The 14,737-nt window shown below is 46.4% G+C and overlaps 1 protein-coding gene across 1 annotated transcript; it reads left to right on the forward strand.

The window, feature by feature from the left end:
• Window positions 1-290: 290 nt before the first annotated feature.
• Window positions 291-12,095, forward strand: EDA2R (ectodysplasin A2 receptor). Its single transcript, XM_033138162.1, has 8 exons — window positions 291-398; window positions 2,504-2,614; window positions 4,040-4,218; window positions 4,966-5,051; window positions 6,124-6,282; window positions 7,731-7,877; window positions 9,303-9,814; window positions 10,850-12,095. The coding sequence occupies exons 1-8, from the start codon at window positions 351-353 to the stop codon at window positions 10,862-10,864; spliced, it is 1,257 nt and encodes a 418-aa protein (XP_032994053.1). The 5' UTR covers window positions 291-350; the 3' UTR covers window positions 10,865-12,095.
• Window positions 12,096-14,737: the final 2,642 nt, after the last annotated feature.

Below are 14,737 nucleotides of genomic sequence, written 5' to 3' on the forward strand. Positions count from 1 at the left end.
TGGTTTACAAAAGTATGTGCAATGTCTTTTTTCAAGTTACATTTTCTACAGATCAGTTTTATTTGTTGAGACTTGCTAACTAAAATTTGAGCAGGGATTAAGAATGGCACAGCTATTTGTGATGCTGAAAGTTGTTTGTCACAACAAAGTTGCTTTGTATCTCAGGGTGCAAGAGACTTTTTTGGGGGGGATCACTGTGTCTGGGAAAAACCTTAATTCTTAATTCTCTCCCCCCCCCCAAACTCTTGCCTTTTTTGTGTGTGTTCTTTCATAGTTTAGATCTTAAGGAACGAGGTTCACAAGGGCCCCTGGCCAGCTACATTTCTGACTGAGGAACTGCTGAGTTTGAGATGAAGAAGGAAGCATGGCTGATGCTTATGGTGGCGTTTGTTACCAATGTAGGAATCTTCTCCATTGTCATTTGCTCCGTTGCATAAAATTCCCTTGCGCTGTCAAGCTGAGGGGAGGGCAAGTGTTGAGGGATTATATCTAAGTCTTCATTATGGGAGTTACAGAGCACAGCCTCTAATGATTAGAGAAATTAATAAGAGCTAGAGCTACTAGTGGACTAGAATATTGTTTCAGAGGTGATAAGCTCCTGAACAGCCAAAATAAGGTTGTGGTGCTATAATCTCCTCCCCTCCCCCAAAAAACCACCTGGGAATAAGTCCCATTAAAACACAGTGGAACTCACTTCTGAATGGACATGCATTGGATTGCACTGCAAATGTATTAAAAATGTACTAGGAGGAGGATGGGGATGAGCACGTTTATATCCCATATTTTCCTCATAAGGAGCTCAAGGAGGAGTACATGATACTCCCTGCCCCCTCATTTATTCCTCTTATCCCAAGCCTTTGGTTTGCTATCATGCCATGTATTTTTGTGTTTTTAAACATTAAACCACTCTGTGATCCTCTGATGGAGGGCAGTATATAAATTTCATATCCTCACAACAGCCCTGCAATGTAGGTTAGGCTCAGAGGCAGTGTCAACCCAGCGTGTGGTGGCCATGGGAAAGGGAAACATCATTACAAAAGGCCATGGAAAAAAGAAAACTTCCAGAATCACAAATCTTATACAAATATACTGTGGGGTCACATTTGAAATGCTCCGTACGGTGCCAGTTGCCTCACCTAAAAAGGATGTGGTAGAGATGGAAGAGGTTCAAAAAAAGGGCAACCCAAATGATCAAGGGCGTGGAGCGACTCCCATGGGAGGAAAAGTTGCTATGTTTGGCAGGGGCAGAGCAAGGGGGGTGGGGGGCATGCCACCCTGGGTTTCTCTTGGGAGGTGACACTCGGGGCGGGACCCCACCCCCTTTCAGCGGCTTTTTTCGCTGCTGGGCTCCCGGCCTGAGCGGAGCCGGGGCATGGAGGAGGGCAGGCCAGCAAGAGCAGGCCAGCCCCTCTCCATGCCCCGGCTCCTCCAGCCAGTGAGTTCCGAGCAGAGCCGGGCAGGCAGGCCAGCGAGGAGGGGCGTCACGCCAGCCACAAGCGTGATGCCCCTCCTCGCTGGCCCGGGCGCAGGCGTCGCTCCATGTGCATTCGTCACGATGTCATGCGCATGGAGCGACACCCTGCCCCCTGGGTTGCCGCTTGGCTTGCCGCCCCCGGCAGCCAAACGGCTCGCTATGCCCCTGATGTTTGGGACCTTTCAGTTTGGAGAAAAGGCAAGTTAGAGGGTACATGATTGAAGTTTATTAAACGGTGCATGGCATGGAGAAAGTGGACGGAGAAAAGTTCTTCTCCCTCTCTCATAATGCAAGAAGTCGTGGGCACCCAATGAAGCTGAATGTTGGAGGAATCAGTACCGATAAAAGGAAGTCCCTTTTCATTCAGCGCATAGTGAAACTGTGGGACTCAGTCCCCTAGGAGCCACTGATGGCCACAAACTTGGATGGTTTTAAAAGAGGATTAGTCAGACATCTGGAGGGAGAAGACTATCAGTGGTTAATGGCCATGATGGCTCTGTCCTGCCACCACAGCTGGAGGCAGCAATGATTCTGAATGCCAGTTGATGGAAACCACTGGAGGAGAAAGGGCTCGTGCTCATTTCCTGCTTGTGGGCTTCCCATTTGGGCACCTGGTTGGTCACTGAGGATCAGATGCTGGACTAGATGAGTCATGGCCTGATCCAGCAGGGCTCTTCTTATGCACTTAATGAGCCGGGTGCTCTTGAAGGCAGGACATGTATAAAGTGCCCCTCTTGCAGGTCTCCAACTAACTGATATTCAGCAGTACCATGGTTGTGGGTTTTCCATCATTATGCACCAAGAGGTGTCTCTTGGAATGATTTGGAAGTTTCTGTGTGCAACACGTTCAAGCAGAGGCACTTTGGGAGTTTAGGAAGTTAAGCCCTAAGAAAAAAATGATTATTGTGCTGGTTTTGGTTTGCTCAGTTTGCTGTACAATCATCCGGGTCCCTGGGAAAGATCACAACCTTAAGCTAAGGACAGATGCAAGTTAATGCAGACCTTAAGAGGCTCTTTTCCTTCTGACAGGTACCACAGTTGCCTGCCAACCCGCTCGAATGCCAACAGAGCGAGTTCCTGGATGATCAGGGGAAATGCAGCCCTTGTATCAAATGTGGTCCTGGAATGGAGCTTTCTAAGGTAATCTGAAACTGTTCAGGGCTGCCAATAATACCTTCTGGGCTTGGCCCCCTCCGCTGTGGGCAGCAGCGTAGTGTGGGTTGCCAGCACCCGGGGCGGGCAAGTCGGCGCCGGCGCCAGAGTGCTCCCTCCCACTGGAGCCAAGTGGGGCTGCGCTGCACCACCTGCCCACAAAAGAAGAAGAAGAGAAGAAGAAGAAGAGTTTGGATTTGATATCCCGCCTTTCACTCCCCTTAAGGAGTCTCAAAGCGGCTAACATTCTCCTTTCCCTTCCTCCCCCACAACAAACACTCTGTGAGGTGAGTGGGGCTGAGAGACTTCAGAGAAGTGTGACTAGCCCAAGGTCACCCAGCAGCTGCATGTGGAGGAGTGCAGACACAAACCCGGTTCCCCAGATTACGAGTCTGCCGCTCCTAACCACTACACCAAACTGGCTCTCAAAAGATGGAGCCCAGGTCCCCATGGGCCTGAGCTGCTCTGCCACCTTCACCAGGGTGGGGGCAGGGATCCCTGTGGGAGCGCCTGGTTGCACCCCCTTAGAATTTTGTGTCTGGGACCATGCCCCCCCCCCCAACATAACGCCACTGGCTGTGGGATGCAGGTGAGAGATTCCTGGTGTAGAATATATTTTTTCAATTGATCACTCCAGCTACGATATTGGAGACAGCTCTTATTTGATTGGAATAGGAGCAGCTGCTGGGAACCCACATAAGTGGAGTCCGCAGATCTATAAATCACACAGGCTTATACAGAGGCATTCCCTCACCTTAGCTTTGCAAAAGGGTAGAAATTAAAGCATGTTCTTAGAGGAAATGCAGGTCTGCATTATCAGAGCAGCATTCAGCAGGAAGAACAAAGTTTCTACTTTCTATTACTGGTGTAATCTGTTAAAAATGGAAGATTTTGTTTGTTTGTTTGTTTGTTTGTATCCCACCTTTCCTCCAAGGAGCCCAAGGTGGTTTACATACTACTTCTCCCCATTTAATCCTCGTAACAATGCTTTGAGGTAGCATAGTCTGGGAGGCAGTGACTAGCTCCCAAGGTCACTCAGTGAGCTTCCAGGCTGAGGTGGCATTTGAACCCTGGTGTCCCAGGTCCTAGTCTGGCACTCTAACCAGTATGCCATACCGGTTCAGGTAGAAGACCCCTAACGGATGCAGTGAATTCGGATCTATTTACAAACTGTGTTTAACCATGTCATTTACAAAGTATAGAATTTTTCTTGGGTAGCAGTAAGTACATGGGGATTGCTTGTTATATGTATTTTAGAAACTGATAATCACGAAGAAGGAAAAACAACAACTTAGAAAAGGATGCTGAACCTCCTGCCTGTAGCATTTCACCTGGGATGGCTCTTTTTTGTGGGGGGGGGGGCGGTCTCAGGCTGCAGCTACAGTCAATGGCTTTGTTTATGTGTTTCGACAGGAGTGTGGTTATGGTGAAGGGAGAGATGCCCAGTGCATTTCATGCCAGCCCAGGAGGTTCAAGAACAGCTGGGGCCACCATGGCTGCAAGCTCTGCCTCTCATGCAGTCTCATCAACCGGATCCAGAAATCCAATTGCACCACCACCTCGGATGCAGTCTGTGGAGAGTGTTTCCCCAGGTAAGTGCAAGGTGAACTCCAAGAGCAACACAGGACCTGCGGAATAGGCACTCTTACAAGTGCCACGTAATATCCGTTTCACATTTGTAAGAATTCAATCTTTAGTGCGGCAGCACCTACACTTGAACTCCCTGCCTATTGACATCAGTCAGACACCTTCACTGTACTCTTTCCAGCAGCTGTTGAAAACATTTTTGTTTAGGTAAAATGTCCAGATGCTTAAAAAGTTGATGTCTGTTTTAAACTGTTGGTGGGGTGTTTGTTGTTGTTGTTGTTGTTGTTGTTAATTGCTTATTTTTATCTTCTAAATGTTTGAAAGAGTTGTTTTTTTGAAGATAATTATATCGTTCTCTTCGTGAACTGCTTTGAGGTGGTTGTTTTTCCAGTCAAGCAGTGTATAAACTTTATGAAATAAATAAAAAATTCTCATCACAGTGGCTCTGTCCACTGGTTTGTGTTTTGGTGCAACTGAACATGTACTTGGTGCATGGTGAAGCATTCGTCCAATTGATTCACCAAGCATTGGATGCAGTAATTGTACATTGGGAACAATTTGGGTACATGGATTGGTCCTTAGCACTGCAGTGTTGAGGAACACAGAGAGCCAGTGTTGGAAAAATACTTAAACAACAGCAATGGAGGCTTTGAGCTAATGATCACTGCACAGAGCATCCTCTGTTGCTCAGGTTCCTTTTGGTACATATGACTCTCATGACTTGTCTGCTCCATTTTTCTACCTCTTGACAGTTTCTACAGGAAAACTCAAATTGGAGGGTTCCAGGATCAGGAATGCATCCCTTGCACAAGGCAGACCCCCTCCTCTGAGCTACAGTGTAAGTACCTGTTAGGTCTTTTGCTCTTCAGTTTTCCCCAATTCAGATTGCAATTTCATCATGCCACTTCATTCTAGAGCTGTTTCAACTGCAGCAGTAAGAAAAAAGTGCTTTAAAAGGCAAAAAGTTCCATACATAAGGGGGGGGGCAGGGAACACAAGATTCTGCAATTTCTATCAATTTATGCACATATTTCAAATTTCACATTTTGCATAACTTACTCTGCTGGTCAAGCGAAGAAGTCACTGAAGTTTCACTGAGACTATAAATTATGCCCCTGGAAACCTGACTCAGACCATTACCCTCTCGCAGCTCCACCAAGCTTTGGATATTTCAAGCTATTTTTGCTGCATCCAAGACCACAGTTTCTACTTGTGTACAATTCTCACAGCGTTGCTTTAGAAGCCCTATCTATTTTCTATTTTCAGGTTATTTGTTGTATTTCTATATCCCATCTTTTTCTCCAAAGAGCTCAAGGTGGCGTATAGAGTTTTCACCCCTCCTTATTAAATCCCCACCACAACCCTGTGAGGTAGTTTAGTCTGAGAAGCTGTGACTGACCTCCAACGTCACACCCAGTGAGTTTCATCGCCAAGTGTGGTATATGAACCCTGGTCTTTTCCCAGCTCCTAGTCTGACACTAACCACTACGCCACACAGTACAGACCCTAACTCTCCCTTGTCCCCTTCAATGCAGGGAGTTCCATAGATGGAGCTTCGAGCTTTTAGCAGCTGTTGACCCACAGAAGCAACACATGTCCTCACTGAAAGGGTTTTTTGCTGCCTCCTCATCATGCCTGCAGATTAATGCACCCTGGAGTAAAGAAGCTCATCTCCTGCTGGGTGGCCCTGCCAATTCCTTCAAAGTTTTGTTTTCCGCAAACCTTCTGAGATGGAGGGCTGCAACGACTTTCAATTTTGCAATCTGGAAAGATGCAGAGGCCCCCCCTTTTGCATTTCCTGCCCAGCCAATATGCTTACTGAAGGGCAGCTAATAACTGAGACCTGGGACCTTACTAATGTGCAAACTGAAGCACCTGTGGCTGTTCATTCCTCACTGATCTGTCTGCAGGCCGCTCCAGAGTGAGCCTAGTGGAGGCTCCCACAGCCCCTGCTCAGGACCTTGTCTTTGTGGTGCTGACCATCGGCGCTCTTGTCATCATTGGGTTGGCACTGCTGACCGTCTCCATCCTCTACTGCCAACGGTTATGGAAGAGCCAATGCCAGCATGGTGAGTCAGTCCTGTGCAGAAACTCTTCCCCCCTTCCTTTCCTGTGGCTGCTAACCATGGTAGCTCTGCCTCCACAGTCAGAGGCAGCCATGCTTCTGAATATCAGGAGGGTGGGGAGGGTCCCCTTGTGCTCAGGTTCTGCTTGTGGGCTTCCTTTTAGGGGCATCTTATTGGCCACTTTGAGAACAGGACGCCGGGGTGATTTAATGTGTGTATTTGTCTTGGTATTGTTTTATATGAGCTTAAAGCTGGAAATTGATTGATTGAAGCTGGGTGAGATGGGCCACTGATGTGGTTCCCTGGTCCTGCTGAGAGGTCTGGGTCTCTCACCTCTCAAGAGTTTTCTTCACTTCTGCAGAATATGTTCTATTGCTTTCTCCACTTCCTTTGGCATTTATTGCTGTTGACTGCACCCTTCCCCACTTTTCTGCACCATCCTAGACAGCCCCATAATTGTGTCTCTTATCCCAGGGCTCTTTAAACTTCCTAAGTGTGGTGTGAGCAGCACTGGCAAACGGAGCCGCTTGGCTGCCCAGAGCGGCAAATGCGGGCTGCCACTCACAAGGCTGCCTGGCGCGAGCAGCAGCACAGACGGGCTGTGGCACCCCGTCTGTGCTGCTGCTCGCATGCTGTAGCCTTAGGAGTTGCCGCATGAGCAGCCGCCGGACGGACGGGGTGCCGCTTGCTTTACTGAATTTATATCCCACCCTTTTCTCCATGGAGCTTAAGGTGGCACATGCACTTCTCCTTCCTCCTCACTTAATCCAACAACCCTGTGAGGTAGGTTAGACACAGAGAGACAGCAATTGGACCCAAAGTCTCACCCAGCGGCCTTCACATGGCCGAGTGGGGATTCAAACTTAGATCTCCCAAAAGTCCTAGCCCAGTGGTATATCCACTACAGTACACTGACTCGCATCATGGCTATGTAGTCAAAGTAAAATGGTAAAGGTAAAGGACTCCTGGATGGTTAAGTCCAGCCAAAGGTGACTGAGATGTGGTGCTCACCTTGCTTCAGGCCTAGGGAGCCGGTGTTTGTCCACAGACAGCTTTCCAGGTCATGTGGCCAGCATGACTAAACTACTTCTGGCGCAATGGGACACCGTGATGGAAACCAGAGCACACGGAAATGCCATTTACCTTCCCGCCACAGCAGTACTTATTTATCTACTTGCACTGGCATGGTTTCGAACTGCTAGGTTGGCAGGAGCTGGGACAGAGCAACGGAAGCTCACCCCGTCGTGCGGATTTGAACTGCCAACCTTCTGATCAGCAAGCCCAAGAAACTCAGTGGTTTAGACCACAGCACCACCCATGTCCCTGGCTATGTAGTATCAATTTCTCAGTGTATGAAGACTTACTTGCAAGACTGATATTCCTTTTGTTATTATTCCTTACATGGCTGTGTTGACAGTGTTTTTCCTCTGTATCTTTTTTTATCTTTCAAGTGTTCCTGAGAAGTCAGGATTTCTCTGACCAGCGGGTGACATTTCAAGATTCTGCCATGCCTGCTGGCTTCCCTTGCCATGAGTTGCCGTCCAACTCCTACTCTGTAGCCATCAAGAGTTTGAGCCCTTGCCAAAGGCCACAGGAAGGTAATGCTCTAATAGCGATGCTCTGAGGCCCAGAGGGGGTGGATGGTGAAGGAATTGTGCTTTCTCCATCTCTCTCTCTCTCTCTCTCCCCATCTCCGCTTCTTTAAGCAGTATAGTTCATGTATCCATATACTTAGGATCTTGTTCAAACACCGGAGTCTAGCATGCCTAACAATAGAACTTTCGGACATCCAATGAAGCTGAATGTTTGAAGATTCAGAACAGATAAAATGGTGGCCACCAACTTGAATGGTTTAAAAAGAGGATTGAATTGGACAAATTCATGGAGGAGGAGAAGGCTATCAATGGCTACTACCCACGATGGCTGTGCTCTGCCGCCACAGTTGCAGGCAGCAGTGCTTCTGAATGCCAGTTGCTGGAAACTGCAGGAGAGGAAAGGCTTCTTGTGCTCAGGGCCTGCTTGTGAGTTTCTCTTTGGGGCATCCACTGTAAGGACAGGGCACTGGACTAGATGGGCCATTGGCTTGATCCAGCAGGGCGGCTCTTATGACCAAAAGATTGACAGGATCATGAGGGTGAGATGTAAATGACAGCCTGCGAGGGAAGCCAACTGTAATTGGGCCTTCTTAGTTTAGAACAGGGGTGCACAACCTGCGGTCCTCCAGGTGTTGTTGGACCACACCTCCCATCATCCCTGATCACATGCTATGCTGGCTGGGGCTGATGGGAGTTGTAGTCCAGAAAAATATGGGGGGGGTGCAGTTTGTGTACGCCTGGTTTAGAAGAAGCTCAAGGAAAGGGAGGCATGATCAGGAAGACCCATTGCTTTGAATAGCTTTTTTTTTTATTTGCAAAGGTACAGATGAGACTATTGCCAATTTGGGAAGGCAGAGGGGAAATCCATTGGTGTTGGGAGGAGGAATTAGCTACATAGAGATCCATGAGGTGATTTGCCTTCTCCTCTTCCCTTTCCTGGGAGACCAGGGAGAGGTGGCTGTAGGAAACCTGTGCCTTTACATTGAGAGATTTGCAGAGTAGGGTGGGGGATCCAAATTTCAACAGCGTGTATGAAAGCCATTTTCAAATACCTGAAGAGCTGCCACATGGAAGATGGAGCAAGCTTATTTCCTCTTACTCTGGAGGAGAGGACCCAAACCAATGGATTCAAATTACAAGAAAGGAGATTCTGACTAAACACCAGGAAGAATTTTGTGAGGGCAAGAGCCATTTGACAATGGAATGGACTCCCTTGGAAGGTGGTGGACTGTCCTTTCTTGGATGTATTTAAGTGGAAGTTGGGTGGCCCTCTGTGTCAGGGACTCTTTAGCTGTGATTCCTGCATTGCAGGAAAAAATGGGACTACATGAGCCTTAGGGGTCCCAACCTTACTGTTCTATAATTCTAAACATCATCTTGGTCCATATTCTTAAATTGTCTCTTTCCCCCTCCCCTTGGTTTTTTAAGGTCTGGCTGAAGCCGTCCACTTTGCCTCAAGAGTTCCTGCGGTTCACTTGCCCTTCCAGGATCCCGACCAGGACTTGGCTCAGCTGATTCCTGCCAGCTCCCAAGCTCCTCTGGCCAGGTGCCTTGTGGAGAACCAGCGGCTTATCAGGGACTCTGGCTACAGCGACTGTTCCTTCACAGACCTTGGACAGGACTGTGGTGCAGCCCCCAGTGGCTCCCCAGTGGCCCCTGTCTCCTCATGTGCCCAGGAGAGGCTACACCACTGGCCTCATGCCCCCGTGGAGTGTACAGAGCTGGACCTGCAGAACCTCTCCACCCAGGCTGACATCCTGTCCACCATAAGAGAAGAGAATCACCATGGGGAAGGGGCTGCTCAGGCAGGGAGCAGAAGTGGGCTGGAGCTGAACCCCAGAACTCCTGGATGTCCCACCTGCCCAGCAACAGAGGCTTGGCTCTCTCCTGAATCTTTTTCGTCCTTCCGAAACCCTACAGTTGAAAGCAGGGAGCAGCCGGTTAGTCACCCAACTTTCTCTGCCCTTGAGCAAAAAACTATAGAAGGGAAAATAAGGGACTGCCCATTATTATTATTTATTTATTTATTTATTTATTTATTTATTTATTTATTTATTTTTCTGGCTCTTTTGACGTGCCCATTTCTATAGGCCACCTGACTGTAAAAAAGCAAAATTGTTTACGAAAAGAATAAGAGAGAGATTACTGGTAAATACAGTTTAAAAATAACATGGGAAATAATTAATCAATGATAAAATGAAATCCAGATTAAAGCTCATCTTGGCATTCTGCACGTCACGGTAGGCTTGTCTAAACAAAAATGTTTCAAGTATTGCCTGCTTGATGTCAATAGGCAGGGAGTTCCGACGTGAAGGTGTTGGCACACAAAAGGATAGATTTCTTGCAAATGCAGAGGAGTATTACCTGGACTTCTCCAAAGTCTGCAGTTCTCTAGCCCAGTGTTTTTCAACCTTTTTTGGGCAAAGGCACACTTGTTTCATGAAAAAAATCACGAGGCACACCACCATTAGAAAATGTTAAAAAAATTAACTCTGTGCCTATATTGACTATATATAAAGTAATTATCTTGAATTTTTCAATTTTTCCCACGGCACACCAGGCAACATCTCGCGGCACACTAGTGTGCCGCGGAACAGTGGTTGAAAAACACTGCTCTAGCCAAGTGATGTGTGCAAAAATGCACATTCCAGCACAAAGCATGAATAAAAATGTGTGTATTGGTGAAAAAAATGCATTGTACTAAGAGGAAACTGTTCTGCAATAACGTGTGTTAGTCATATACAAATGTGAATAATGGGAAGCAGTTGCACTAAAACACTGAGTTTTCCTGAGGGCTGTTTTTGTATATACACAAACATTCAAAGTGTTGTGGAGAACTGAACTTGGAAAAAAGAGGAAACTGAATGAAATAAAAAAACAGATTTGCCCACCGCTAGTGCTGACAGAGTGATGTTAACAAGATTGCCCTGCAGGTTTTTGGCACTTGCTGACTTGTTTATTTTTCCCCTTATCAGGAGGGTGATGTTTGAAGCATCGGAGTCAAGACTGATGATGCCACGCAAGCTGATTGAAGAAGTGGGCACCATTTGCCAGCTGAAGCAGTAGTCCAATTATGCTCCGATGTGACATCAGAGTCAGTGTGTCATACTAGGACCTAGGAAAGACCAGGGCTGAATTCTCTGCTTGGACATGAAGCACATGTCATGAGACAAAGGTTCTTGAGAGCAGAAGTAAGGCAAGGCCTACAAGGCCTACACAATCATTCAAGCCTGATAACTGTTAACAGCAAACTGCTAAAGCATTGTGACTCATCTACAGGATGACTCATTCTCTCCTTAAATTTGTATCCTGTTTGCAGGCAGGCCCAGTGTAGTGTCTGTGCTGTTGTTGTAGTAATGTGTTGCTGTGAATGTAAAGCTAAGGCAGGCAGAGTGGCTCCAGGACTCTAGTTTATCAGTAGCTAAGACTATGCCTCTGTGAAGAGTCAGATAGCTGCTATGAGCACTCTATGTAAGCTCTTAAACTATGTTGTTTCTGAACAAGTTTATTTTCTTCAGTAAATTTTATTCTGTTTATGAAGAAGACTCTGCCTTGATTAATTTACCGCTGCGCGACAGCTCACTGGGTGACCTTGGGTGCCAGTCACTCACCCTGAGCCTAGGCTGCCTCACACGGTAGTTGTGATGATTAAATGAGGAGGGGGAGAACCATGTACACTACACTGAGCTCCCTGGAGGAAAGGTGGGATGATAATAAATTATTGAATCTCTAATAAGGAGCACCCACAGCAAAAGATTGCAGTGTGTAATGCTTCTGTTCAGGGCTCCCAACCACTTCCTCTCCCTTCAGTTTTTGTTTCCCCTCCCCCATATACAGTCAGTCAGCAATCTGTGGCCATCGAACATGCTCAGACCACCTTGGGGTGCTTTTCTGAGCAGGGGAACACTTCCCCTTATTTCTACCCTCCCTCCAAAAATATTTTAGTGTGGTAGCATCTTTAGAATTCCCTGCCTACTCTTTTTGGTGCCAGCTAAAAACGTTTAGGAAAGCCTGTTGAGAAATTTAGAATGTTGATGTGTTTGTGGTTTATTGCTGGTTTTAGCATTTTTGGATGTTTTATTCTGTAATATTTTTGAATGTTATTTATTTTGTAAACCACTTTGAGGCCTTTTAACAATCAAGTGGCATATAATTTTTAAGAAGTAAATAAGATATATTCTTGTATTTTTATGCTGTGAACTACTCTGGGATCTTCAAATGGAGGCCAGTATTCAAGTTTCATTAAATAATAAAAAAATAAAATAAATTTGTTTTGTGTTTTAGCAATTCTTCTGTAAGAATAGGGGCTTGGATGCTTGTGTTTGTGTGTGAGGAGAATGGTGTGGATGGTCTCTCCCAATCTTCCATCTATCCTTCTCGCCACTAGACCTCCCAGACTCCTTCGTGCCGCCTCTTGCCTGCTGGCTGCACCTCACCCTTGCCTGGGCTCAAGGACATCTGCCTCCTAGGGGCAGAACTGGGGTTTGTACCTCACGACCTGGGCTGCCTGCAAATTGTAGCATAGAGTAGGGGGTCTGCCCTTGTCTGCTTTTCTCTCCCCACCTAAATTGTCCTGCTACTGTTTGATGCCCTCCTCTCAGGGATGCAAAGCTCATTGGGACTTCCATTTGGTCTTTAAATTACTGATCAGGTGCTCTCAAAAGGATGCTCCTCTGCAGCCATTCAGGTGATGTGTGACTTGGTTAAAACCAGTGCTCCCCCCCCCTAAAAATGTTTAGGGGTACTCTCATTTCCCTACTCATATTGAAATACTGCCGCTCAATGAGGCCAAGCTTAGATTCACAAAACGTTTAGGGGTATGTGTTCCCCCAGGAGGGGGGGAAAAAGCCCTGGTTAAAACTGAACAGCAGCTTTTGCTCAACCAGATATCCATTGACAAGGCATTACATTTTTGTTTCTTGGCACCTTAGGTACAAAGTAGATTCTTGGCAGCTGTAGACAAGATCAAAGACCATAGTTTCAGAGTATCTTTGCAGCTGCCATTTTCTTATATAAATCCAGCTGCGTATGTGCAATTCTGTGGCACCTTTTTTAAAGGGATTTGCAAAATATTTTGGTGTGTAGTAATGTCTTAAGCATTTACCGTTCACCCAATTCATTCCACTGTTTGTACAGGATCTGCACCCTCATTTTACTGGTTGGTTCATTTACTGGGATTCTGGAAACAATAATACCCCCCCTCCCAAAAAAATAATCCCCAAGGGGCAAAGATAAATCCTCTATTTATTTTAGTTGGATCCCCTAATTGTTGTATTGATTAAGAGAGATGAAAACTGTACCTTGCCTCTGAACCAGAAATGCAATCTTATGATAGGGTTCATATATTACCATGCATGATCAATGCTGGTCATTTTTAGGAAGCATTACAGCTTCAATATCATCCTCCTCCTATGGGTTGATACATGTCCTCAGAGTATTTCCTCTAACTCCTTTGCAATTCCCCTCATATTTAAAATCATAGGATAAAGCAGGGGTCAGCAAACTTTTTCAGCCATGGGCCGGTCCACTGTCCCTCAGACCTTGTGGGGGGCTAGACTATATTTTGAAAAAAATATGAACGAATTCCTATGCCCCACAAATAACCCAGAGATGCATTTTAAATAAAAGCACACATTCTACTCATGTAAAAACACCAGGCAGGCCCCACAAATAACCCAGAGATGCATTTTAAATAAAATGACACATTCTACTCATGTAAAAACACGCTGATTCCCAGACCGTCTGTGGGCCACATTTAGAAGGCGATTGGGCCGCATCTGGCCCCCGGGCCTTAGTTTGGGGACCCCTGGGATAAAGTATAAGATCAGAAGTGGGCTGCTGGTGCCGTGCAAGCTTAACATGCAGGAGGGAACTTAAGGAGGGAAGCAAATAATCCAGACACAAGAATGGCACAAGACCAGCCTGGCTGCTCCCCCTGCTACCAGTATCTTAGCAGGACCATATCACAGCCAGCTTTCTCTGACCATCTCCTGGCGCCACCACAACCCTGTCACACATGTATGCAATGAAATTTGCACCCCAAGCCCCAGGCCTTTTAAGCTATCCCTGCAAACTTCCGTTTCCAAGCCCTGAGATTCACTCTGAAAAAGATGGCCTGTTCTCAGTATCCTCATCTACATCCCCTGTAAGCTTGCCCATAGGAGTTGTAGAGTTGGAAGGGACCAGGAATATGAAGCTGTCCCATACAGGGACAGAACCTTCAACCTTGGCATTATCAACACCACGCTTTAGCATGGTGTATGTGCATATTGAACTGTGTGATTGCGAATATAGGGTCCACAAGGAATTACCCTCTTCTTTGAGAAAGAGAAGTTAAAAGTAGGTCCTTTTGTGAAGTGATTGTGCTGTGGAAATGCTCTTTTCTCAAAGGATGTGGGCAACCTGTGTTTTTTTACTTGGAAGTAAGTCCAACTGACTTCAATAGGGCTAGGTAGGTGTCTGCAACCAACCATGCCTTGGGCCCTCTGTACTCGCGCAGTGCCAGCAAAATAAAATACCTGTCTACGTGATGCTGACACAAAAGCTTTGCACATATACAATGTAAAAAAAATAAATATCACTGTCTTCTCCTTTTTACCTCCCTCCCTCTCTCTCCACTTCTCTTTTCCAACAACCCCATATTGTCTAGAACAGTAATGTCTCACCCCAAATATGACTATTTTGTTTGAATGATTCAATGACCTGAAAACAGAGACTGTATGGGGTGTGGGTGTGTGGGGTGGGTGTGGTAGGAATGTGCATGGTCACAGTTGGTGTCACTCGCAAACAAGTAATTTGGCAATGGATGCTGCAGTCAGATGGTGACTGCGATCTGACAGATTCTTTTTAAAAATATATATTTA

Source organism: Lacerta agilis, chromosome Z (genome assembly GCF_009819535.1).
Source record: "Lacerta agilis isolate rLacAgi1 chromosome Z, rLacAgi1.pri, whole genome shotgun sequence".
NCBI lineage: Eukaryota > Metazoa > Chordata > Lepidosauria > Squamata > Lacertidae > Lacerta > Lacerta agilis.